The sequence below is a fragment of the Hyperoodon ampullatus genome (genome assembly GCF_949752795.1).
Source record: "Hyperoodon ampullatus genome assembly, chromosome: 3".
In the NCBI taxonomy this organism is placed as follows: Eukaryota; Metazoa; Chordata; class Mammalia; order Artiodactyla; family Ziphiidae; genus Hyperoodon; species Hyperoodon ampullatus.
Genome location: NC_136916.1, coordinates 18,379,647 through 18,404,832, shown reverse-complemented (window position 1 = coordinate 18,404,832; position 25,186 = coordinate 18,379,647). Strand labels below are relative to the sequence as shown.

General features: G+C 36.4%; 1 protein-coding gene across 2 annotated transcripts in view; it reads left to right on the top strand.

Moving 5' to 3' along the window:
• CUL2 (cullin 2) overlaps nt 1–25,186 on the top strand; it is a gene marked incomplete at its 5' end in the record, with an annotated part of 64,847 nt that overhangs the window by 17,326 nt on the left and 22,335 nt on the right. The window contains 5 exons of one of the 2 annotated variants that reach the window (XM_079700207.1): nt 4,480–4,585; nt 8,823–8,905; nt 18,606–18,702; nt 18,799–18,909; nt 21,670–21,832. In XM_079700207.1, the coding sequence (XP_079556333.1) occupies nt 4,480–4,585; nt 8,823–8,905; nt 18,606–18,702; nt 18,799–18,909; nt 21,670–21,832 (560 nt within the window). The remainder of the gene's footprint in view (nt 1–4,479; nt 4,586–8,822; nt 8,906–18,605; nt 18,703–18,798; nt 18,910–21,669; nt 21,833–25,186) is intronic. The other variant, XM_079700206.1, reaches the window with a different exon arrangement.

Sequence of the window (25,186 nt, the reverse complement as noted above, 5' to 3'; positions counted from 1 at the left end):
AGCTACACTCTGCGTTCTTTCTAGGATGATCTCTATTACTCCTGGTTTTAACTACAACCTGTATATTGATAACCACCAAAATAAATGTTCATTGCAGGTGGTCTAAGTTTCAGAGGAATATTCTTACCTAGATGCCTGTACCTCCGGGATGTTCCGTGGGTACATTGTACTACTGCAGATGTTCACAACTGAGCTTGTTATCTTTTACACACACGCTGCCCCAGTAATACTCATTTTGGTTAATGGTAGTCCTGGACATCCAGATGTATATGCCGGAAGTCTGTTATCCTTCACCTAGGGTTATCCTCTCTACCTGACCCCTCTTGGTCAAATCCTCCAAATGTCTCTTAAATTTATTATTTCCTTTGCACTGCTATTATAGTATTGTAGTTCAAGCTTTTTATTGTTTCTGACCTGGACTATTATTGATAACATCCCTGTAACCAGTCTCCCAGCCTTTGATTTCTAATTTATTCTATTTAGTAAACTTCTCAAGTGCAAATTTGATCACCGTCCGAAATCATTTAGTAACTTTCCACTGTCTGTAGTAAAGACTTAGAACCCATGGCTCATGGGATTCACTTATAGAGTGTTTTGTTTGACCTCTGTGGGGTTGGCTTCATGTGACTGATTTATTTAATTATATTGGTAGACTGGGTGGTGAGATCCTTCTCATAGAGGGCACATTTGGCAGTAATTAGATAAAAACTGCTTGATAGTCTTTACTTGTTGGGTAGTAGGTTATCCAGGCTATCTCTTGTTATTAATCTTAGTCTATAAGGAAATCTGTGTGAAGAAATGTGAAGGAAAAAAATCAGTTTTATTTTAAAGCATTTTTCAGTATTATTGTTTTGAAGTAATTTCTAGCCTTTTCTTTACTCGGATTGATTTATAAGATGGATGGATATGCATTAGCATAGGTGACTTAAGGATTCCAATTTTAAAGAAAAATAATGATGCTCCTACCCCACCTTTCCTGTCGCTACATATCTGTTTAGGCCCTGCGTGCAGCCCCTTGAAGTGGGGTACTTAAAGTATTAGCTTGAGAACTAACGACTCTTGAAATCCAGTAGGTATTAGCATGGGAACAGTTCTTATAATGGATTTTTTGTGTGTGTGTGTGTGTGGTACGCGGGCCTCTCACCGCTGCGGCCCCTCCCGCCACGGAGCACAGGCTCCAGACGCGCAGGCTCAGCGGCCATGGCCCACGGGCCCAGCCGCTCCTTGGCACGTGGGATCCTCCCGGACCGGGGCACGAACCCTCGCCCCCTGCACCGGCAGGCGGACTCCCAACCACTGCGCCACCAGGGAAGCCCATAATGGATTTTTTTAAAGATAGATTGAAATGCCTGATTTCTTAGAGGCTTCACAGTTACCTTAGGCTATTAGTTCTTGTTAGTTAATACTGTTGTGTTACTGTTGATACTCCAGAAAAGCAAAGGATACTTATCAATCACTTTGTTGCCAGAATGAATTATAAAAACATGTACTACTGCATGAGTTAGACCTGAGCAGAACATTCAGGTATTGACTGTGTGGTAGAGTATTGACTATTTAAAGAAATTATTGAAAGCTATTTTACTTTACGATTTCCTAGAATATATATCTTTATTTAAAAACAAATGTGTGGTTAATAAATCTGATTGTAAAATACTACAGTGACTTAGAAATTAAGAATGGTGTTTGAATCAAAACGAAAAATTATGCTACTTACATTTTAAATTATATCTATAAATTATTTTAAAAGCTTCTCTATCAAGCTTAAACTGTCAAGAGTAGAAATCTGTAATGAGAAGAATATAGTAATGAAAGTTAGTTTAAAATTTATTCCATGCAGGAAAGAGAACAGTGGCTTGTCCTATCAGATATAAAACGTATAAAGCTCCACTAAAACAGTGTATTGGCTGTGGAATATACACACAGATCTCTAGTGAATCCAGGCTTCTGCAGATCTAGCAGCTACTCTTCAGAGTCAGCAAACTCCTACGCTGAGAAGTTTACACTTACTGTATAGGAATAAGGGGGCTGCTAAATAGGGAGTTGATATCCTGAAAGCAGAATTTTTAGGTGAATTGGATATGCTAGAAATGGGAAATAGAGATCAGTCATGAGAGTGTTGCACATGATCCAAGCAGAGAGTCAACGAATGGCATTGAAAGTGAAAAGGAAAATAATGGGAGGAGGTGAGGAATAGTGTAGGAGGACAGGAGGACCAGCTGATTAAAGGAGGTAAACGGAAGGATGAGATAAGTGATGCTAATGTTTTAGGTAGGATTACTGGGATGGCCATGGTACAGTGACCAGAAAAGGAACCGTTTGGAGCAAAGGGTCTTATAGAAAGGCACATGTAATGGTGCAGATATGACTAAGTTCCCCCTGCTCAGCACTTTGCACTGTTGAAATGTTACAGTTGTTTATGTTTTGATGTCCTACCAGATGGGTAAGCTCTCTGGGCAGAGCCTACATGTTTGTTTTTCGTTTTTCTATCCTCAGTGCCTTGTGGTACCTGGCATGCAGTACGCACTTGGTCAGTACTTGCTGAATGAGAGTGGGAGACCTCGTGAGTTTTCTGGCCCAGCTCTGCCACTTAGTAGCTGATGGACCTTTGCCGAGTTCTTTAAGCTGTCTAAGCTGCAATTTTCTTACACGTAAAATGAGGATCCTAATAGTACCACATATATCTACCTCCTAGTATTCAGCCAGCTGCAATGCCTACGCCTGTCTCTGACACACGATAGGCGCTCCATAAGTGTCAGTGATTACTTTTATTTCCTGACATTCATGCTTTTGTGATCTGGCTCCAGGCTGCTTTTCCAAGTTTGTGTTCTAATGTTAGCTTTTGCCATCTGTGCTGCTGGAACGTTACCCGTTTATTCATTTCGTAATTCGGAGAAGTATTTTTCGAGGACTGCCTATCTGCCTGCCACTGTGCTGGACACTGTCTGCCAGACCTCATATTCTAGAGAGGAGGTGGATGTACAAAACCAGTAGACAAAGAAAAGAACAGGATTATTTCACATAGTAGCAAGTGCTGTGAAGAAAACAGTTATGTATTAGATAGTTACTTCATTGGGGGTGGGAAGTGAAGGTTAGTTTGGTTTGGGGTCAGATCAGGCCTGAGAGAGGTGTGTTTGAGCCAAGACCAGAGTGACAGAGGCCAGAGGTGAAACGCCCTACCCCAGGGAGTCTGTTTCAGGTGAAGCAGCCGTTTCTCTCCAGCTCTTGCTTCCGTCTCTCAGTCCTGTTCCCCTTTTCTCAGCTGGAAGGCGTGGTGGAAGCACAGCAGGAAATTATTAGGGTTACAGTAAGAATGGAAGGGAAAGCTAAATGACATTTTGAAGGAAATGACTTTGTAACCAGTGGACAGAAGAGACTAAAATGTCACATGGAGCACCAAGGTTGTAAGCCCTGGAGTCCAGAGCTTGAAGTGAGTGAATGTGGGAGGGAACTTGTGTAAGTGGTGGTGGCCGTAGCGCTTTATTATTTTTCATCGTCTGCTAGGATTGTCAGTGGAGTTATGCAGTTGAAATTTTTGTTTTCTTTGCTTGCAGTTTCAGTTGTCTAAACATTCAGCAGACCTTTCATTTTGATTCAGTGAACGTGGGAAAGTGTGTGTTTTAACACAGAGATTTTGTGGTTGTTGCCTAAATACTTGTATTGTCAATAGCTATTTTCACCTTGGCAGAAGCCGTCAAATGAATAGTTTTAGGTGTTGAGCATTAAAGGCCTTGTGGTGAAATCTGGGATGGTGAAAAGTGATGCTTGAATATTACACACCTTTGTACACATTTTATTTAATCTTAGAACTCTTTATTCATCTTAGTAGTTCTTAGAGTTCATCACAGTTATTAGTCTTTCTTTATAAAGCTGTTTACCCCTAGTAGACAAAGTGATCTTGAATCTGTCAGTTTTGCCCATACTTCTTACTGTAACAATCTATTGCATTTTCTCACCTACTGATTGTGATTTTTTTGTTTGTTTAAAAATGAAAAGTTACATATTTAATGGTGATAAAATGTAGAGAACTTTCTTGACTTTGATCTTTTAACCATTTTCTGTTTAATTCTTTGCAAAGTGAACTTGGCTTATTTAACAAGAAGAATCTGGGAATGAGCAAATTAGACTGTAGAGGGTTGACCCTTGGATAGGAGCTGTTGGGCTATAAGAGTATTGGAAAGTTTTAGAACAAAACCCCTGAGTTTTTTTAAGTGAGACTGTGGTAATAGGGGTTTTTTTTTTTGCTACTCTAGAGGTCTTACTCTTTGTCTCTTAGGACCTAGCAAAGGGAGTTGGGCTGGTAATTTTTATCTTTTTTAAAAATTATATTTCTAATTTATATATAATTAGTTTCTTTTGGATGTATTACTGAACTATTTTACAGTTGATTATAACCCTAAAATTATTGCTCTAAAGTTGCACGTTACTTGTTTTCCTACTGATTTTGACATAGTGTCTATTGATATTACATTTGTTTTTCAGGTATCTCAACACCCAGTTTATTAAAAAGAATAAATTGACAGAAGCTGACCTTCAGTATGGTTATGGTGGTGTAGATATGAATGAACCACTTATGGAAATAGGAGAGGTAGGACATTCTTTAAGTGACTGGCAAACATAAGAGTGTTTTTATATACTGAGGAAATTTGATTCACTGTCCTTTTCTTAAGGACACTGAGTGGACTATCTCAAAATTGTCAAGATTTAAAACATCCTAGGGAATAATTCCCTGGCGGTCCAGTGGTTAAGACTCTGTGCTTCCAATGCAGGGGACGTGGGTTCGATCCCTTGTCGGGGAACTAAGTTCCTGAAAGCTGCGTGACCAAAGGGGAAAAAAAAAAAATCCTGAATGTTAAGTAAATGAAATACTGTCATGATTTCCTAAGAATCTTCAGATAGATGAGAAGAACAGAAAAGATGTGATGAGTATTATTTTAATAGTTAAATTAATGATGGATGAATGACAGAAGGTTAATAGTTCTGCTGTATGAAAAATCTCATAAAAAGTGCTTAGAAAATGTTGAGACTCTTATGGTTGAAAAATGTGAAGGACATGGACTTAAAAGAGAACCTAAAAGAGAGGAAATAGAAATTTGTGGATGCGACAAATTTATTTTAACTTTAAAAAGTAATTAAAGAAATTCAGAGTAAAACAATAAAGTGTGCAGTTCAACCAATTCACTCAAATTTTTGAGGTACGGTTCAGATTTAAATGTGGAAAATTATAATAATATATAAAACATATACTGACTATGCAAGAAATACTCTAGTGCAGTGTTTTTTAAAATTTATTTATTTGTTTGTTTGTTTATTTATTTATGGCTGTGTTGGGTTTTCGTTTCTGTGCAAGGGCTTTCTCTAGTTGTGGCAAGTGGGGCCCACTCTTCATCACGGTGCGCGGGCCTCTCACTATCGTGGCCTCTCTTGTTGCGGAGCACAGGCTCCAGATGCGCAGGCTCAGTAGTTGTGGCTCACGGGCCTAGTTGCTCCGTGGCATGTGGGATCTTCACAGACCAGGGCTCGAACCCGTGTCCCCTGCATTAGCAGGCAGATTCTCAACCACTGTGCCACCAGGGAAGCCCTAGTGCAGTGTTTTTTTATTCATGTCGTACATATTTATCGAGTAGCCAGACATTGGGGATACAATGGTGAACAGACAGAAGGTCCGCTCTCCTCATGGGGAAGCAGATGCCAACAAAGTAAAGAAATTAATGTTAAATTTTGATGGGTGTCAGTGAAGGAAATAAACAACTAAGATGCAGCATTAGTAGAAATTTAAATTAGAATAACCCCTTTAGAAAGAAATTAATCAGTGTCTTTCAGTAGACTTTAAAATGTTCAATACCTGTTGACCAGGTAATCCCACGTCTGGTAATTTGTACTGCAAAACTAATACGGAAAAAAAGGTTTAAACGTTTAAAAGTATTCCTTGCAGTCATTAATAAGGGTGACTAATGGGCTAACAGTCTAAATTTCCAATATCCAATAAAAATCACACATAGAAGACTATATACAATATGGTTTTGTTATAAAAGTAGGCAAAGGGATAAATTAGTAGAAAACAGTTCATAGAAACATTAACAAAGGGGAAAATGGATTTTGAAAACATTTGGACACGACATTATATGTTTAATAGGAATAAAGCTGTAGAGGGGAAAGGATGTAGAGAAACAGATCAGTGGGAAATACCAGAATCTTAATAGCAGTTGCTTTAGTTTGTAGGATTATAAGTGAATGTTTTATTTTATAATCGTTCCTTATCACTAACACCATCATGCCCACTCCTCTTCCCAGAGGAAATCACTATAAACAATTAGATTTATATATTTTCTGAATTTTACCTGCGCTTTTACATATAAATATATATATATACACACACACAATAGTTTTGACATCAGAGCATATATAAAATTCTGCAACTTGTATTAATTGCCTTTTTAAAAAGTAGGGATATCAAATAATTATTAATTATTTATTAAACTATTCCCCTTAGTTTTCATTTTTTTGTTGTCACAAACAATACCGTGTGAACATCATTGTTCATTTGTTCACTTGTTAAATATTTTTTGAATCCCTCTGTGTGCTAGACACTGTACTATATGCTGGGAATATGGTAATGAGTAAAGTAAACAGAAATCTTACAATCATGGAGTTACATTTGTGTATATATCTGCTTGTACATGAGCAGAAATTTTCATGGAGTGAGTACCAGGAAGTGGATTTTCTGGGTCAGAGCACAGCCTGAACTTTGATAGCCCTGCCACCTTGCCTTTCAAAGGCTTTACCAGTTTGCCCACCTACTACAGCTATAAAATCCCATTTTCTTATGTATTCTTTGTGCTAATTAAAAAGAAAAAGAAGGCAAAACCTGAAGAATGTTCCTTGTGGGAAAACAGATGCTTTTACTTATTTTTATAAAATTACCAGTAGATCAGAAAAAAGTTATCCCAGGGAAACAGTAGAGAGGCTAAAAACAGAACCATCACTGTGTGGATGCAGCTACGTTGGAAACAGGAGAAATCAATTTTTTTTTTTTTAGGAGCAATCAGTTTTTGATACTGGAATAACTTGTACTCTGTATGAGAAAAATATATTGGAGTTTAAAGGCTTTCATGTGAAGGCAAAACTTGAAAACTTTGGAAGGCAGCATAGGAGCACACATATCTCCTCAAGGTTGACCTTAGGGAGTGAAAGAGTTCTTAAAAGACACAAGAATGCAAACAATAACGGAAAAGATTGATAAATTGGAGCACATTAAAATAGAATATATTTTTACTTAAAAAATGCTGTAAAGAAATTCAAAAGTCAAGTCACAAACTATGACAAAGTGCGATATGTTAAACTGTCAAGGGATTAATTTCCATGATATATAAAGAACTACGAGGTCGCATTGAGAACAAGACAAACATTAATGGAATAATGGGCAAAAGAGATGAATGGACAGTTTACAGAGAAAAAGGAAAACTGAAATGCACAAAAATCATAAAAAGATGCCCAGCCTTATTCAGGAAATTGCCAGTTAAAACCTGAAGGAGGTCCATTTTATGTCCATCACATTGGCAAAGTCTGACCGGAGCCTGGCAATAGCAGTTGTTGTCAGGATGTTGGCTTCAAGTGTAAAATGGAAAACCAGTTGGCTTTGTTAATAAAGCTGCACGCATGCCTGCTCCTGTCGGCCAGTGTCTCCACTTGTAGGTGTGTGTCAGGGAACCGCTTGCTTATGACCACCAGAAGGTGAATGCAGGAACAGCCGCAGTTTCTCAGTGGCAAAAGCTGGGATCACAAACAGTGTCATCAGCAGTAGAAAGTAAAAGTTGATCATAGTGTTTTCATACAAGAGGATACTATATAGCAGTGCCAATGATTGAACTATAAACTCTTTATCAATTTGGTTGGATTTCAATAACAAAGTTACAGTTAAAAAATTATACATAAGGAATAAGATTAAAAAATAACAAAAAATAAATAAAATTAAAAAATAACAACAAACAAAACAAACCAAAGCAAAAATCATACATGGAAGAGCATACAATGTGATTTTGTTATCAAGGTCAGAAACAGTCAACTTCAGGACTTCCCTGGTGGTCCAGTGGTTAGGACTCTGCACTTCCATTGCAGGGGGCACAGGTTTGATAACTTGGTCAGGGAACTAAGATCCCACATGCCACGTGGTGCGGCCAAAAAAAAAGAAATAGTCAACTTCAAAAATATCATATGGGGATAGTTACACACTTGGTAGAGCTGTAAGGAAGGGAATGATTTAACACAAAACGCAGGATAGTGATAATCTCTGAGGGGAAAGAAAGGAGGAGGACATTTGGGGCAACAGTAATGGTGAAGTCGTATTTCTTAAATTGGGTGTTGAATACAGGTATGTTTATTTTATTTTTCTTTAAATTGACTTATTCTTTTATGTTTGTATGAGAGGTGTTATAATTTTAAAAACCAGCCAACAGCCAAATCACATTATTTTATTTAACATAACTCCTTTGTTTCCATTATAGTTTTGGTGTCTATAGCCCTTCCCGAATATTGGGCATTTAACAATCAATAAATTAAGGTTTTATAAAAATCAGTTATTTCTGTAAGATTTTCAATTAATGATAAAAGCTTAATTCTGTTCTTTGTACAAGTCTGATATGATAGTCATTGTCATTTTAAATTAGAAACTTATTTTCCTTATATTCAATTTTTATTTGAATTTTGAAGTATAGTTATAAATACTTCATTTGATGGGTGTTTTTACTTTTAAAAGAAGTCTTGAACAAATGTTTAAATCAAATACTAAGTAATTCAGCCTTGATGATTTTCATTTTTCCTGGCAGCTAGCATTGGATATGTGGAGGAAATTGATGGTTGAACCACTTCAGACCATCCTCATCCGAATGCTCCTCCGAGAAATCAAAAAGTGAGTACTGACATTGATCTTCTTGAGTCAGTTCTAACTTGCTGTTTGAAATGGTCTAAATTAGTGAACAGTTGCATGGCTGTCAACTGCACATAGGCCTCATTTTACTGTAACAAGCCTCATTTTCCATTCTAATGCCAATATTTTAAAATCGTTTTATAATCTTTTGGTTTTGGGGGGCAGATTTCACTATGACCTAATATGCTTAGTAAATAAGTCCCTGAAGGAAATGACTTGTTTTGTAATCCTGAAACGTCTTGGATCTTGTAGGCAGTGCTGAGTTGTTTGAACATATTCTCAGCTGAAACCCTGATGACAATAACCTACTCAGGAAAACAGATTATTCCAGTTGTTGGTCACCTTAATAATCAGTTAACTTGTGAGGTAAATTTATGAGAAAAGGGCTTCCCACTGTCCTCATGGCCCAGAGTGGTTGACTCTTTACCTGACTGCTGTGTGAATAAGGTTTGGCACCAAGTAAGTTATCCTGTGGAGTCCGGAGTAGAACATTCTTTTTTTTTTTTTTTTAAATTAATTAATTAATTTTATTTTTGGCTGTGTTGGGTCTTCGTTTCTGTGCGAGGGCTTTCTCTAGTTGTGGCGAGCGGGGGCCACTCTTCATTGCTGTGCGCAGGCCTCTCACTGTCGTGGCCTCTCTTGTTGCAGAGCACAGGCTCCAGATGCGCAGGCTCAGTAGTTGTGGCTCACGGGCCCAGTTGCTCCGCGGCATGTGGGATCTTCCCAGACTACGGCTCGAACCCGTGTCCCCTGCATTGGCAGGCAGATTCTCAACCACTGCGCCACCAGGGAAGCCCCAGAGTAGAACATTCTTGGTCAGCTCTGGCCTAGAAGGTTCTTACTAGACCTCAGCTCTGGGGAATCAGAAACTGAAATCGCTCACACAGATAAATTTTAGGTGACGGAACTACTGTGAAAGGAATCCTGTAGACCAGTGAATTGCTGTGTGATAATGGCCACTCCCTCTGAAACTGCTTTCATTAAGAAGACCCAAATATGGAGTTTTTTATGTGAGGAAAAAAAGCAGAGCGTTGTTCTTACTATGGGGCTCCTAGTAAGAAATAAGAGGTTAAGAAAAAAAGCCACAAAAGGAGAGACTATTTTAATATTTAATGTTAACACCAAATAGAAAATACATGGTAGGAGTTAGTAACTTGGTTTTTAAAAATTGTCACTCACGCTTTTCATGATTCTACTGTTTCCAGAGGTGATGAGAGAGAGGAAAGGCAGTAGTGAAGCAGTAGGGTGGAACAGTTTTCTTCCTTCCTCTTTCTCCACTGAACTATGACTGACTAAAGAACATTTCCAGCGAGAGTTATAGGCTCTAGTATAATTTCCTTTGCTAAGAAATATTAGCTTTCTTCTTGACTTGGAATTCAGCTATTTTACATGAAAAGTATAATGAAAATATTGTTATAATTTTCTAAATGCACTTTTAATGAAATGTCTCTTTTAATATAATTTTGATCCAACCTAGTAAATTTTCCTTAAGTGTGATTGTCAGCTTGTTAAAAATGAATTTTATGAAAAATTAAAGAAAATATAACTGAGAAAAATAATACAACAGTAGGATACTAATTCTGGAAAAGACATAGGGACTATATGTTTAGAGACATTAGGGCAACTTGTTTTGGTTTTGTTGTTAAAATCAGTTTCCATTAAAGTATTATTCAACATGCTTTACTAATATCTCATTTGTTTTTTATGTCTGCTCTATGAGGTAGGTATTATCTTACATTTTACAGCTAAGGGTACTAAGGCTTAATAATAATAATAAAATATGGAAACTGTGTACCAAGCAGTGATCTAAAAACTTTACGTATGAATCCCATTTAATCTTCACCCTAGATGATTGGTACAATTTACCATTTTACAGTTGTGTTGCTCTATTCAGCTCCCATCTTCTTAATTCCAGAGATTCAAATCTGGAATTTTTAACTCTAAGTCCATTATGCCTGTCATTTCAATCCACAGAATGTTTCTTCCACTCCTAGCTCCAGTACTTTAGCTTAATGATGAATATATTTTGGTTTTATAATGCTTTGAGTATTCTAGTGTTTTCACACGTATTTTCTTTATTTGATCCCAAGGAGGCCAGGCAGGTTTTATTTATAAGTAAGCAAATTGAACTTCAATAAGGAAAAATGACTTACTGAACTTGATGTAGGTAGGAAAGAGACTCCATGTGTTTAAGTTTCCAATTTGGGTCTTTCTGCTACATTGCTTTAACATCTATTTACCCCTTGTCATGTGAGATACCATGGACAGATAGGGTGACAATAAAGCATGATGAGAGAGTGGTAAATTGCCCAGAGCACTGGGAAAAGTAGATTGAAAAAGGTGAGATGAAGTGGAGAGGATTATACAGTGAAAAGATTTCAGAGCAAGGACAAATGACATGCCAGCAATCCCTAACAGATAGATGTGGTTTTATTCCTGCCTAGATAGGTCTCCCTTAGTGCTAACATTATTTAATGTAGTCTGAGAGGTTAATTTTTATCATAATAATCAAGAGTTGCTAAAAGAAAAGATATGTGTCTTTCCTAGTTCTTAAATACATTTAGTACTTGGTACACTGTTTACCCTTGGACGTCAACATTTTTTAGATACTGCTGCTTTAAAACTGTTCCCAGGGTTTTACGTTTGTTTAGCCCTGTGATTCTTAAGCACTTGTCCTTTAGCTAAAATGCTTGCTTCCACCACTCAGGTGCTTATCTGATACTAATGATACAGCTCTTTTCCTACAACTTGGGTTAGATAATCCCTACCTCAGTTAATTGTTCTTTATTTTACCCAAGTAATATACTTTCTCCATCTTTTCACTGTGTGCTCTTAGCTTCATCAGTAGATGAATTAATTTGGTTAGCACCTTTAGGAAAAGAGTAGTTCCTAATGTAACTTTGGTTGTGCAGAGGTATATTTTATGCTGCACCATCACCTACATCTCTAGGAGTTTTTGTATAGAATCACACATAGAACTGTCCTTCCTTTTCTTATTGTAAGAGAAATATACAGATCATAAAAATTCCCCAACTCACAGGTAGTGTGTTGATCTTCTTGGAAGATTTCAGAAAGTTGAGGGCCATCTCAGCCTTGAAAGAGGTAAAGTTATCTGTCAAGTTAATGGAGGACTTGTGAAATCAAAATGTTCTGCTAAGTGAAAATTCTTACTAGGCATGAATGCTGAAATGCTCAGTAAACTGTAATACAATTTCATGACTTTTGAAAAAAGTTGTAATTGGGTGGAGTGGGGTTTCTGTAGGTCAAAAAAGATGGTCTAAAAAGGCCACAGGCAGGAAAACAAGACAGCAACATAAAGTGACATAAAAGGCTAAACGACCATGTATCCTCTGCTTTTAAGGTACAGACTAGGTCCAGGCTCTTTTTTTTGATTAATTGTATTCTATAAAGTTGGCTTCTTTTGAGGTATGTAAACGCTACAGGAATAATCCCAGCGTCATGCATTTTAGAGAAACTGTTTCAGTGAAGTACTAGATTTAAAAGTGGAATGTAGGTTGCAGAAATTTTTTGTTTGCTTAAGAGAGTCAATGAAACAATCGTTAGTTTAATTTTTTTTTCATGGTATCATGAAATCTGTACACATAAAATTTAATTGATAATCCAAAAGTAAAAGTGCTCCTCCTATATAAGGAAGAAAGAAACAAGTGATGTAATCATAGGTTGTGTGTCTGCCTGTTTTTCACAGTGTCTGCTTCACTAAGGAAAGATAAAAGTAATTCTATTCATATAATAACTTGTCTTTTATAATAAAATAGTAGAATTGCCAATTGGGACTTTCAGTGTAGTAACAACCTAACATTGTTTTTAATTTTAATAAATAAAATGCTGTAACTTTGTGGATCTAAATGTTACAATGCAAGAATATGAAATTAGAGAGAAGAAAGTAGATACATTTTTAAATGCAGGTAAAAGGAATTGCTTAGATGCTTAAAGATACTGTTGAAAACACAGACTTTTTAATGCTAAATGGATTCAGAATTGCTTTCCTTTTTTCCAGTAGCTCCGCTTTCTAGTGTCAAGTAGTCTTTGAACAAAAATAGAAACTTTAATTTTTTAATTTAAAAAAATTTTTAAAAAATATATTTTATTTATTTATTTTTGGCTACATTGGGTCTTAGTTGCTGTGCGCGGGCTTTCTCTCTAGTTGCGGCGAATGGGGTCTACTCTTCGTTGCGGTGGGCAGACTTCTCATTGCAGTGGCTTCTCTTATTGCGGAGCACAGGCTCTAGGCGTGCGGGCTTCAGTAGTTGTGGTGCCTGGGCTCAGTAGTGGCGCACAGGCTTAGTTGCTCCGTGGCCTGTGGGATTTTCCCAGACCAGGGCTCGAACCCATGTCCCCTGCATTGGCAGGTGGATTCTTAACCACTGTGCCACCAGGGAAACCCCAAAATGAAAACTTTAAATAAAATTTTTTCTTCCCCTTTGAATTAGGAACAATCTATAACATAGGCTGCTGTGGCTGATTTGTGTTTTCTCTGACATGTTCATACATTTGTTATTCTATTTCTTAACTGTTAAGAAATTATAGATTTCATTGAGGAAAAATATCTTGGATAAAAATAAAATTTAATGTAGTAGTTTTTATTGTTTTGTATCTCAGTTTCTGAGAGATGTTTTAAATTTCCCAGCTCATTTTAGATTTATGGATTTTCATCCGTGCAGTTGTTAGTTTTTGTTTTATGAATTTTGAGGCTCTGTTGTTAGTTGAATAAATATCAGGATTATTCTGTTCATGGTTAATTGTTTTTATTGTTACGTAGTAACTTTTTCTATCTTGTGCTCTTTTTCCATATTCTGTCACATATTAATATTGTTATAACAGTTTTCTTTTGGACTTTCGGGGATTTTGCTGTGTGTGTGTATCATTTTAGTGTAAAATTAAATATAGATACAGGAGGCCATACAACACAAATGTACAGCTTAATGAATTATTATAAGGTGAATGTGCTTGTTACTGCCACCCAGGTTAAGGACTAGAACCATGTCAGCCTCCCCTGAGACCCTTGTGTGTGTCCCACCCCTCCTTTTCTCCCATAGTAACCACTACCCAACTTTTGAGGCAATCACTTTCTTCTATTTCCTTATGGTTTTTCCACCCATGTGTGCATTCCTAGACTCTGTAGTTTAGTCTTGTCTATCCTAAAAAAACCTGCTCCAGACTGCACCCAGACTGCGCCAGACTGAGCCCAGACTGAGCTAGACTGCGCCCAGACTGCACCCAGATGGTGCCAGACTGCACCCTGATAGCTCCCAGACTGCACCCAGACTGCCCCCAAACTGCGTCAAACTGCCCCCAGACTGCACCAGACTGCCCCCAGACTGCGCCAGACTGCCCCCAGACTTTTAATCTAATACATCTTTTAAATCTTTTAATCAATAGGTTTCTCCTCCATCCTTTTTTTTTTTTTTTTTTTTTTTAAAACTTGTAACTTATTTGTTCCTGAATCCTGGCCATTTGATCTTTAGACTTTACCACCGTCTGGATTTTGCGGATTGCATGCATGAGGCCCATTTATACGTGTTTCTTTGTCCTCTGTTTCCTGTAAATTGGCAGTTCAGTGTTTTACTCAGACTCAGGTTGGTTCTTGCCGGCAAAACCATAGATATTTTGTTCTTTGGTAATGTCTGATTTTTCACTCTTTTTTTGATGTAAGCAGCCACTGATGCTAAATGCTGACATCTTTTAGTATATTGGGGTTTGTAAAACGATGCCACCTTAATTCTGTCATTCGGTTTTCATTTTTTAACTTGAAAAATTTTATAAAAATATTCTTACCCTTATCTACTATTTGGTTATCATATAGGATGGGCAAAATAACTGCTTGTTTCTTTTCTTTTCTTTACCCAGTTGTCAGGATAATGAGTTGGTTTGCTGTCATGTTCAAAAAGTGGCCAATTAGCTTTTTTTTCCCAACATACTGTGGTGAAACTTATAGACTTAAATATATTTGATTTGTTCCTATTCATTGTCTAACTTTATTAAAGTTTAAATAGCCTCTCTTTGGTTAGTTGGTGCCAGAGTCCTTTTGAAGTGACCCTAGTCATCACTGATAACTTTCTTGCTATCTACGATGTCAGTGTATTCCAGCCTTATCTTGTACATTTTCTTCCCCAGACCTGGTACCAGCTACTCAGTGAAAAACTTAGTTGCAAATACACAAATGATATGTAAATGCATTCTTGAAAAACTTTGAGTGTTCCAGATCCTTTCCTCAGTCTTACTCTCCACAGAGGTAATCCCTGTTATCATTCAGTTAACTGTCTTTTCAAACCTTTTCCTATGAATTTTTATATCTATGTAGGGAAATAAATATGATACAGAATACAATACAGAATATTGTTTTGTTTTCTTTTTTTAAGTATAGAATTTTTTCTTTTTTTCTAACTTCTGAAAATCATTTATGACGTACTTCTTTTAAAAGTCAATTTTATATCTTGATAATTTTTCTATGTTTGTACGTAGCGATCTTCCTCATTCTTCCTAAACTCTATATAATATTTGGTATGGCCCCACCTCATTTTTTAAACTCTTCTCCTAGTAATGTCTATTAGGTTGTTTCCAGTTTTTCCATCACTACAACTCTTTGGTTCTGTCATGCACAGGTGCAGATGTTTGGAGCCATAGAGTATGTGCATTTAGAATTAATGTTGCCCTCTGTAAAGTACCTGTTCTTCCAAAGGCAGAGTATGGGAACCCGTTTCCCTACTACTCATCAAGTCTTGCCTGTCTGAAGGTGAACTGTTTCCTTGATTTCCCAGTGCCTCCTGAGGTGCTCTGGGGTTGGGGCCAAGCAGTCTGGGCGCAGTCTGGCGGCAGTCTGGAGCGGTCTGGGCGCAGGCGCTTCCCTTCCTCGTGGCACCACACTCACGGCTCCTGCAGGGACACGCAGAGCAGCTAGTCTGCTGATGACCTTGCTGGTTTTGTGCCAGCCCGCTCTCAGTAGCACCACTTCTTGCCCGCCCTCCTTCACTATCTTCCACCCCCTCCTTTTAGCAGTTCTTTCTCTTGTGCATTTTGGTCCGTAATTTTGTTTTTCTGTGCTATCTAGTCTTCATTCTCTTTTTTTCAATTTCTACAGGTCCAAGGGCTACAGCCAACAATGGAGTGTTAAAAAGTATCCTTCCTGTCACTTCTCAGATTTAGAGTGAGAGCAGGAGGCTGCATTTAATTTGTTGGAACCATATTCTCATTTTAATCCTAGGAGGTGAATGGGAGCTTCACCAAGAGATTAATTTACCCATTGTCACATATCAGAATCAGGACTTTTGAGAGTTCCAGCCTCACTTTTAGTGACCACCACAAACCTGGTCTGCTCTCTAAAAGACCTTGGTTTTAAAATCACAGTTAGTGCTTTCTTTGGTCTCTTAGCTTTCTTCTCCTCTCTAATTTATTGAAAATGCTTCCATTTTGCGCCTATCTGTACTTAAAATACTAGCTTATTGATGGTTTACTCATGTACCAGGCACTGTGCTACATACTTTCTTGGATTATGTGTAATCTTTACCATATCCTCGTGAGAGTAGGTACATTTCTTACCCCCACTTTACAGAAGGGGACATCTCTGAGTACTAAAGGTTAATAAGCACCTGCACAAGGTGACATATTAATGCAGCCAGAACTTGAACCTAGTTAGTCTGACTCCAAAATCCTGGTCTTAGGGGCTACAATAAACTATTCCTATTAGTTCCCGTCCTCCCAGCTGAGTGATTTCATTATGATTGTTGTAGGCATTTTCCACTAGTTCTGTCAAGATCAAATAATGAGCCATATTCTAAAAATTCTTCATATTCTTTTCTCAAGGCTCGTCTCTTGGGATCACTGTTCTTAGATGAGACCAGAGCTTATTCAGATAACCAGCTTAGTCATTGCTTTTATATAGTACTAACTTAGCATCATTTCAGTTTATTTTCATTATCTGTCAGCCTAATAGAAATAAATTACAATGATTTTCTATTGTACCTTTTGTGCAGTTATCAAAGTGTATGGTGAATTGAATAATTATGCCTAAGAGTTTCTGAGTTCAGATGTTCTTCTTACAGGAGAGGACAATTTAGTTATTAAGCAGTAGGAATGTCGATGTTCTTTCTGGGCACTACCTTACCTGATTCCAGCTTCTCTGGGCCTTTTGGGGTCAGAAACAAATAGCAGGAGTGCTGAGAATAGCAGCAGTGGACATTTTCCTGGTGCTGAGCAGGGACAGTAGGATTTGGTCATGAAAATAATTTTAGGTAACCTGATTTTCCAAATATCTAGATATTTCTCACTTTTGACTGATTTTCACTTGGTCCCAGACAAAGTTAAAAGGCAAAAAGTGATGCGCTCCAAATCAATGGAATAGGTTATATCATTATTTCAGCAGATTTAATTTGGGCTTAAGAGGGAAGGTCAGCAGAGGAAAGGAGCTCACCATGTGTCACCTTGTATGAACTCGTCGTTCTTATATCAAAATGTAGACTTTGTAACTACATTTCTGTGGCTGTCAGAAGGACTGTAGCCATGTTAATTCAAACACAACAAACTTTTCCCAGAATATCCAGATAATTAATGGGAGACAGAACGAGGATTAGAGGGAGGCAGAGGCAGGGAGGGACGCTGATATGTAAAGGTAATTGCCACAATACTTCTCTTAACTGTTAGAAAATCTTTATATACCAGTACGAAAACCAGAAGATTTTACTAGGAAATGATGATAATATATTTTTCTGTTGCTTTCTTTGTAAAATAATTATTAATTCAAAGAAAAAAAACTATTTTAAAGTGAGGTGGAAGATTACCATGGAAAGGTAAACCTTTGACTGTATAGTGGTTTGCTTTGAGCATTATTACTGGAGTCAGAAACTTCCAGCATAGAGCCAGACCATTTTACTGTGGCTTTAGGCCCACTCTTATTTTTTTCCTATTTCTGTAATTATAAAAGCCAAAATTCACCTACATTTCTTATTGTGATTAAGACTTGCATCACAGTAGTACCCTTGACTAAGTAGGAACTTATCAAAATGTCACATGAATAATTGAGATGATTTTAGATCCCTTTGTAACTGTAACAGAATATAGAAATATTAAAACATATCTCACTAAATTTCTAAGTAGAGAAATACCTTTGTGCTTAGATGAAAGCAACTCAGTGGCTCTAACAGACCTCTTAGAGAGAGAGCAACAGTTATTAGTCATTTCAATGAGCAATATATTGTGTTAGAGTGTACCTTTGAGGAATGAGTCTCATCAGATTACTGTAGGCATACTTGTGATGCTTCAAAGACTGCATTCTCAGACCACATCCTCTAGTAATAGAGTTTGTGGTGAGTGAAATTCAAATATTCTTAACCACTGGTATTTAAAGTCTTGAATTGATGGGCTCATAGCTACTCTATTAAAATCGAAGAAGTATCATCTTAGTGTCAACATAGTATCTTTAATTTTACAATTAAGCTTTTCTGTTGTTTATTGAAATGACATCTAATGTATACATAAACTATCATAAATATTAATTCAGCTGCAATATGAAAAATCATTTTTAAGTATCATGTGCATTGACCTTTAAAACACTTTATACATAATGTGATTAGACCAATAGAATAAGCAGCCATATTGTGGCATACTTTGGTGTATTTCCAGAGATATTTGTATTCTCAAGAATGTTTTGTGTTATACCTTGTTTTAGTGATCGTGGTGGAGAAGACCCAAACCAGAAAGTAATCCATGGGGTTATTAACTCCTTTGTTCATGTTGAACAGTATAAGAAAAAATTCCCCTTAAAGGTAAAAAGCCTCCTTTAAAAACATCAATAATTAGACCTTTAATTTCTTAAGTTGCCTGTTCTAATTTTTAAAATATGATTTAATTGATTTATTTAGTTTTATCAGGAAATCTTTGAGTCTCCCTTCCTGACTGAAACAGGAGAGTACTACAAACAAGAAGCTTCAAATTTATTACAAGAATCAAACTGCTCACAGTATATGGAAAAGGTAAGAAAACATTATGTTAACTACATCATCTATTATATATCAGGCATGGTTTTATTTAATATTAGTTATCTTAGTTAATATATTTTTTTGGTGGAAAAAGTTCTGTTTTTTTGATCATTACTCTGAGTTATAGTTAATATACAACACCTATTGATAAATCATTGTTCCTGCTATGGCATTTTCCATAGCAAAGGTGCTATTCCAGTTTTCCTTGTGGTTGATGCTTTCTGATAAAATCCTGATTGCTGGATTTGCTTGTCTTTAAAATTAATATATATTCGTATTCTTGGCAAAATAAACTATATTTTGTGCTTAGTAGATAAGGGAATAGGATAAGTACAAAAGCTAGGGGTTGGGGTTTTTATCTTCCTCTAAAATGGAAGGAAAAAAATAGTAAAAATATAATAATTCTAGATACTTGGTCTTTTTGGTCTGTTAAGTTTGTGGAAGGCTGAGAAAAACCTCCACGAGAAATTTTAATCATTAAGCCAACACATTGATAACCATATTTATAATTCCATGTATATCTTCTCAATAAAAGAATAGTGAGATTATAAATTCAGTCATCAGGTAAGATGTTAGAAATTTTAACTAGATTGTTTCATCGGCACTGTTGGATTTCAAGCATTTTATTATCAGATGATTTTTGTTAGTTTGTTTACCTTTAAGAAAGGTAAAATGGGGACTTCCCTGGTGGCGCAGTGGTTAAGACTCCACACTCCCAATGTAGGGGGCCTGGGTTCGATCCCTGGTTGGGGAACTAGATCCCACATGTATGCCACAACTAAGAGTTCACATGCTGCAACTAAGGAGCCCGCCTGCTGCGACTACTACCCAGTGCAACCAAATAAATAAATAAACTTTTTTTTAAAAAAGGTAAAATATTTCAAGTGGAATAGCTGTAGTGAGGCTTCCATAGGCCATAGGTCAGGAAATATCAGTACTTACTGATACGATACAATGGTGAATATTCCACAAAGCCCAGGTCCAGAAGTCTGAGTTGTTTAATTCTTTTCATGCTTTGTCACTCTTTAGCTCTGGGACCTTGAGGAAGTTATCTAGGACATTTTCCTCCATTAAGTGCAGGCTACACTAAGTCAGTGGGTCTTAGCACTTAGCCCTTTTTACATCTTAGACTCTTGTTAAAGGTTCTAGATCCAGTCCTGAGAAGTGCACACAGAATATCAGGGATACATACTCTCCTCGTTATATCTGGCTCTCAAAAACAGACTGTTGGCAAACAATGGAAACAACCCAAATGCCTTTCAGGAGTTGAAAAGACAGGCAAAATGTGTATACATACAATGGAATATCATTCAGCCTTAAAAAGGAATAAAGTTCTGACACATGCTACAACATGGATTAACTTTGAGAATATTATGTTGAGTGAAATAAGCCAGACACAAGAGGACAAACATCGTATGGTTCCACTTATATAAAATATCTAGAATAGACAAAGTCATAGAGACAGAAAGTATTATAGATTAGAAGTTATTGGGAGGGGAGGATAGGGAGTTATAGCTTAGTGGTTACACAGTTTCTGTTTGGTGTAATGAAAATGTTTTGGAAATAGTTGCACAACATTGTGAATATAATTCTACTGAATTGTACGTTTAAAAATGGTTAAAATGACAAATTTTATGTTACATATATTTTACCACAATTTAAAAAAACTAATAATGTAATATACCAAAAACCACTGAATTGTATACTTTAAATGGGTGAATCATATGATATGTAAACTAGACCTCAAACTATTAAAAGGAAGGCCATTGGAGATTATATTTGGAAAATAACATTTATAAGAATAGGTCATTTAATTAACAGACAATTCATATGGCCTTCCTACTTCCCTTTCTGTATCTTTCCTCTAGTTTTGGCTTTCTCTGCCAGCTACAGGTGGTTTATTTGAAGCCCTGCATTGAGGCACTCCAAACTTAATCTACTTTTTATTGATATGCACACTGCCCCCCGTCGTTTTCATTATTTTATTTTTTTCCTTTTCTCATCCTCCCTTGCCTCCCTCAGACCCACATTCTAATTCCTTTTTTATTTAGTTAGTCCATAAACAGGTTAAAGTCATGTTTGTATACTAAACATGGCTAGGTCTGTTTTTCTTTTGAGGTAGAAATTAGCCAGATTCTCTGGCTATTATCTTTATTATCTGGTTCTTGTTGATGTTAACCAGTGTATTGTTTGTACCTCAGTGGTTTTTTTATAGGATAAGCTTTAATAAAGGTCTTGATTGAAATATTTGACTATGACTAAATTTTTTTTACTTAAAAAAATTTAATGGAATATTTAATGTGATAGTTACTATCATGTACATACTGTTTATGTTTTGTAAGATGAATCAACATAAAGTAATTAGCTTAATCTACATGATCCAGTTGATGTAAATTACTTTTTAGTTTGATAGTTAAATATCCATTAAGCGACCACCTATTCCAGTTTTTAATGATCTTTACCCATGTTTCCTATTGCATATATAGGTTGTCTATATGTAGGATGATTGGGGTCAATAAATGAGGGCAAAATGCAGACCATTTAACTTTTCATAAGACCGTGCTGTTCATAAGACAGTGCTGAAATGTCGGTGACATCTAGTAGCTTAATAAAATTTTGAAATGACTTATGGAATGAGAGTTTAAATTAGTTATATAATTCTTACTTGTAAGTTACTTTGCCATGTAAGTTACTTATTGATATTACAGGTGTTTTCTCATAGTAGTTTCTGACTGTAAGAATATATTTCTAAAGGTTCTAGGTAGATTAAAAGATGAAGAAATTCGATGTCGAAAATACTTAAATCCAAGTTCATATACTAAAGTAATTCATGAATGTCAGCAACGAATGGTAGCAGACCACTTACAGTTCTTACATGCAGAATGTCATAATATCATCCGACAAGAGAAAAAAAATGGTAAGTGATACCAAACATCAACGTGAATAGAAATTAAATTATAAACCCACTTTTTACATCATGTTCCAGCTACCTTAGACTTCAAACATATTTAAGTAATAGTCTCTAAAATATTCAATATGCCTTTTTACAGATATTAATAATCTATTTTAAAAGATTGTTTTGGAAAAGTATATTTTCAAACTGCATTCTAAAGTCAAAAGAAAAACTGGGAAAATATGTTTGCACATTTTAAAAAATCACAGAGGCTAATTTCCTGAATACATTAAGAGTTTCTAGTAAATAAGAGGAGAAAAGACGAAGAACATGAAAAGGAAATATAAATAGATTTTAAATATATAAAGATGCTCAGTCTCACTCAAAATAGGGGAAATACAAAATGAAAATACAATGAAATGTTAACAATAAGCAGTGAATAAAATGGAATTTTTTAGAAAAAAGCAATAAGGATTTTTAAATAGCAGGGAATAAATGTAACAAGATATGTGTCAGACCTACACAGAAAACCAAACATTCTTGAAAGCAACATTGATTTATAGATCCAGGGCAATCTTCTCAAAACCCAAGATTTTTTTTTAAACTCTGAAACTCTGAAAGTTATACTTAACTCTTCAAGACAATTTTGAAGAGTGTGATGCGAAAACTTTGCAGGATAGCATGACTTGTAAAAACCACAGTAATTAGGAATATGAGGCGTCGGTGCAAGGATAGGCAAAGAGACCAATGGAATAAAATAAAAAGCCGAGAAATAACCCATGCATATGTAGATACTTCATTTAAGACTAAGGCAGCCCTGCAGAGCAGTGGGTGAAGGATAGTGTTTGGAACGCACAGTGCCAGGTCCGTTGGATATCCATGTGGGAAAAAAGTGAAATTTGATGTGTACCTCAAACACCATATACAAAATCGATCAATTCATTTTGGGCTTTTGATCTCAATGTAAAGCAGTAACACTTCCAGAAGATAATATAGGAGAATAACTTCATGACCTTGGAGGTAGAGAAAAGTATTTTAAATAAGACACAGAAAGCACTAACCACAAGGAAAGATTGATCAAGTTGACTACTTTATCATTAAAAACTTTGGATCATTAAAAAACCATTAAGACCATTGGATCATCAAAATAGCCTCACAATGACAGTCAGGACAAAGGAGCCAAGAATACACAATGGGGAAAGGACAATCTCTTTAATAAATGTTTTTGAAAAAACTGGACAGCCACATGCAAAAGAATGAAACTGGACCACTGTCTTATACCATACATAAAAATTAACTCAAAATGAATTAAACACTTGAACCTAAGACCTGAAGCCATAAAACTCCTAGAAAAAAACAAAGGCGATAAGCTCCTTGACATCCGTCTTGGTGATGATTTTTTGAATCTGACACCAAAAGCAAAGGCAACAAAAGCAAAAATAAACAAGTGGGACTCCATCAAACTAAAAAGCTTCTGCACAGCAAAGGAAACCATCAGCAAAATGAAAAGGTGACCAACTGAATGGGAGAAAATATTTGCAAATCATTTATCTGATAAGGGGTTAATATCCAAAATATATAAAAGACTCATACAACTCAATAGCAGAAAGACATTAAAAAATGAGAAGATCAGGGCTTCCCTGGTGGCACAGTGGTTGAGAGTCTGCCTGCCGATGCAGGGGACACGAGTTCATGCCCTGGTCCGGGAGGATCCCACATGCTGCGGAGCAGCTGGGCCCGTGAGCCATGGCCACTGAGCCTGCGCGTCCAGAGCCTGTGCTCCGCAACGGGAGAGGCCACAACAGTGAGAGGCCTGTGTACTGCAAAAAGAAAAAGAAAAGATCTGAACAGACATTTTTCTAAAGAAGACTTACAGATGGCCAGCAGGTACATGAAAAGGTGCTCAGCATTATTAATCATCAGGGAAATGCAACTCCAAACCCCAGTGAGATATCACCTCACACCTGTTAGCATGGCTGTTATCAAAAAGGCTAGAAATAACAAATGTTGGTGAGGATGTGAAGAAAAGGGAACCATCGTGTACAGTTGGTGGGATAAAAATTAAAACTATCATGTGATCTAGCAATTCTACTTCCAGGCATTTATCCAAAGAAAACAAAAACACTAACCCCCCAAAATATATGAACCCTGTTCATATATGTTCATTGCAGCATTATTTGCAATAAGCAAGATAAGGAAACAACCTAAGTGTCCACTGATAGGTGAATGGATGAAAATAAACACACACACACACATACACACAGGAATATCAGTCAGCCATTAAAAAAAAAAATGAAATCTGCTATTTTGCAACAACGTGGATCGACCTCGAGGGCATTGTGCTAAGTGAAATAAGTCAGACAGAGAAAGACAAATATCGTGTGATCTCACTTATACATGGAATCTAAAAAACAAAACACATGAACTCATCGATACGGAGAAGAGCTTGGTGGTTGCCAGAGTCAGTGGGGATGGGTGAAGGGAGTCAAAAGGTTTAATAACTTCCAGTTATTAAAAAAATAAGTCATGGGGATGTAATATTGTATAGCATGATGACTATAGGTAATAATACCTTGTTGCATATTTGAAAGTTGCTAAGAGAGTAGATTTTAAAAGTTCTTGCAGATATCGTATAATAACGCTTACGTGTAATCTAGAAAAATGGTATAGATGATTTTATTTACAAAACAGAAATAGAGACACAGAGATATAGATACCAAGGGAGAAAGGGGTATGGTGGGAGGAATTGGGAGACTGGGATTGACATTATTGATACTATGTATAAAATAGACAACTGGTGAGAACATACTGTAAAGCACAGGGAACTCTACCTAATGTGCTGTGGTAACCTAAATGGGAGGGAAGTCCGAAAGGGAGGGGATATCTGTATGTGTATGGCTGATTCATTTCTTGTGCAGTGGAAGCTAACACAACATTGTAAAGCAACCATACTCCAATAAAAATTAATAAAATAAAAAAGTTCTCATCACAAGAAAAAATTTGTAAATATGTATGGTGACAGATGTTAACTGATTGTGGTGATCAGTCTGCAGTATATACCAATATCATTATGTTATAAACCTGGAACTAATATATGTCAATTATACCTCAGAAAGAAAAAGAAAAGGCTGTCATATGGTTATATATTTGCAATCCCTGAAAAAGGTTTATGTCCAAAATATAAAATAGTCAAGAAGTTTGAACAGGCACTGCAGAATAGAGGTTATCCAAATGGCCAATAAACATATAAAAAAGGCTCTCAATCTCACTACAACAGAGGAATGCAAATTAAAACCAAACTAAGATATCAGTACTTAATCACATTTTGATATAAAATGAAAAAGACTGAAAATAATAAGTGTGTGGAAGCGTATAGAG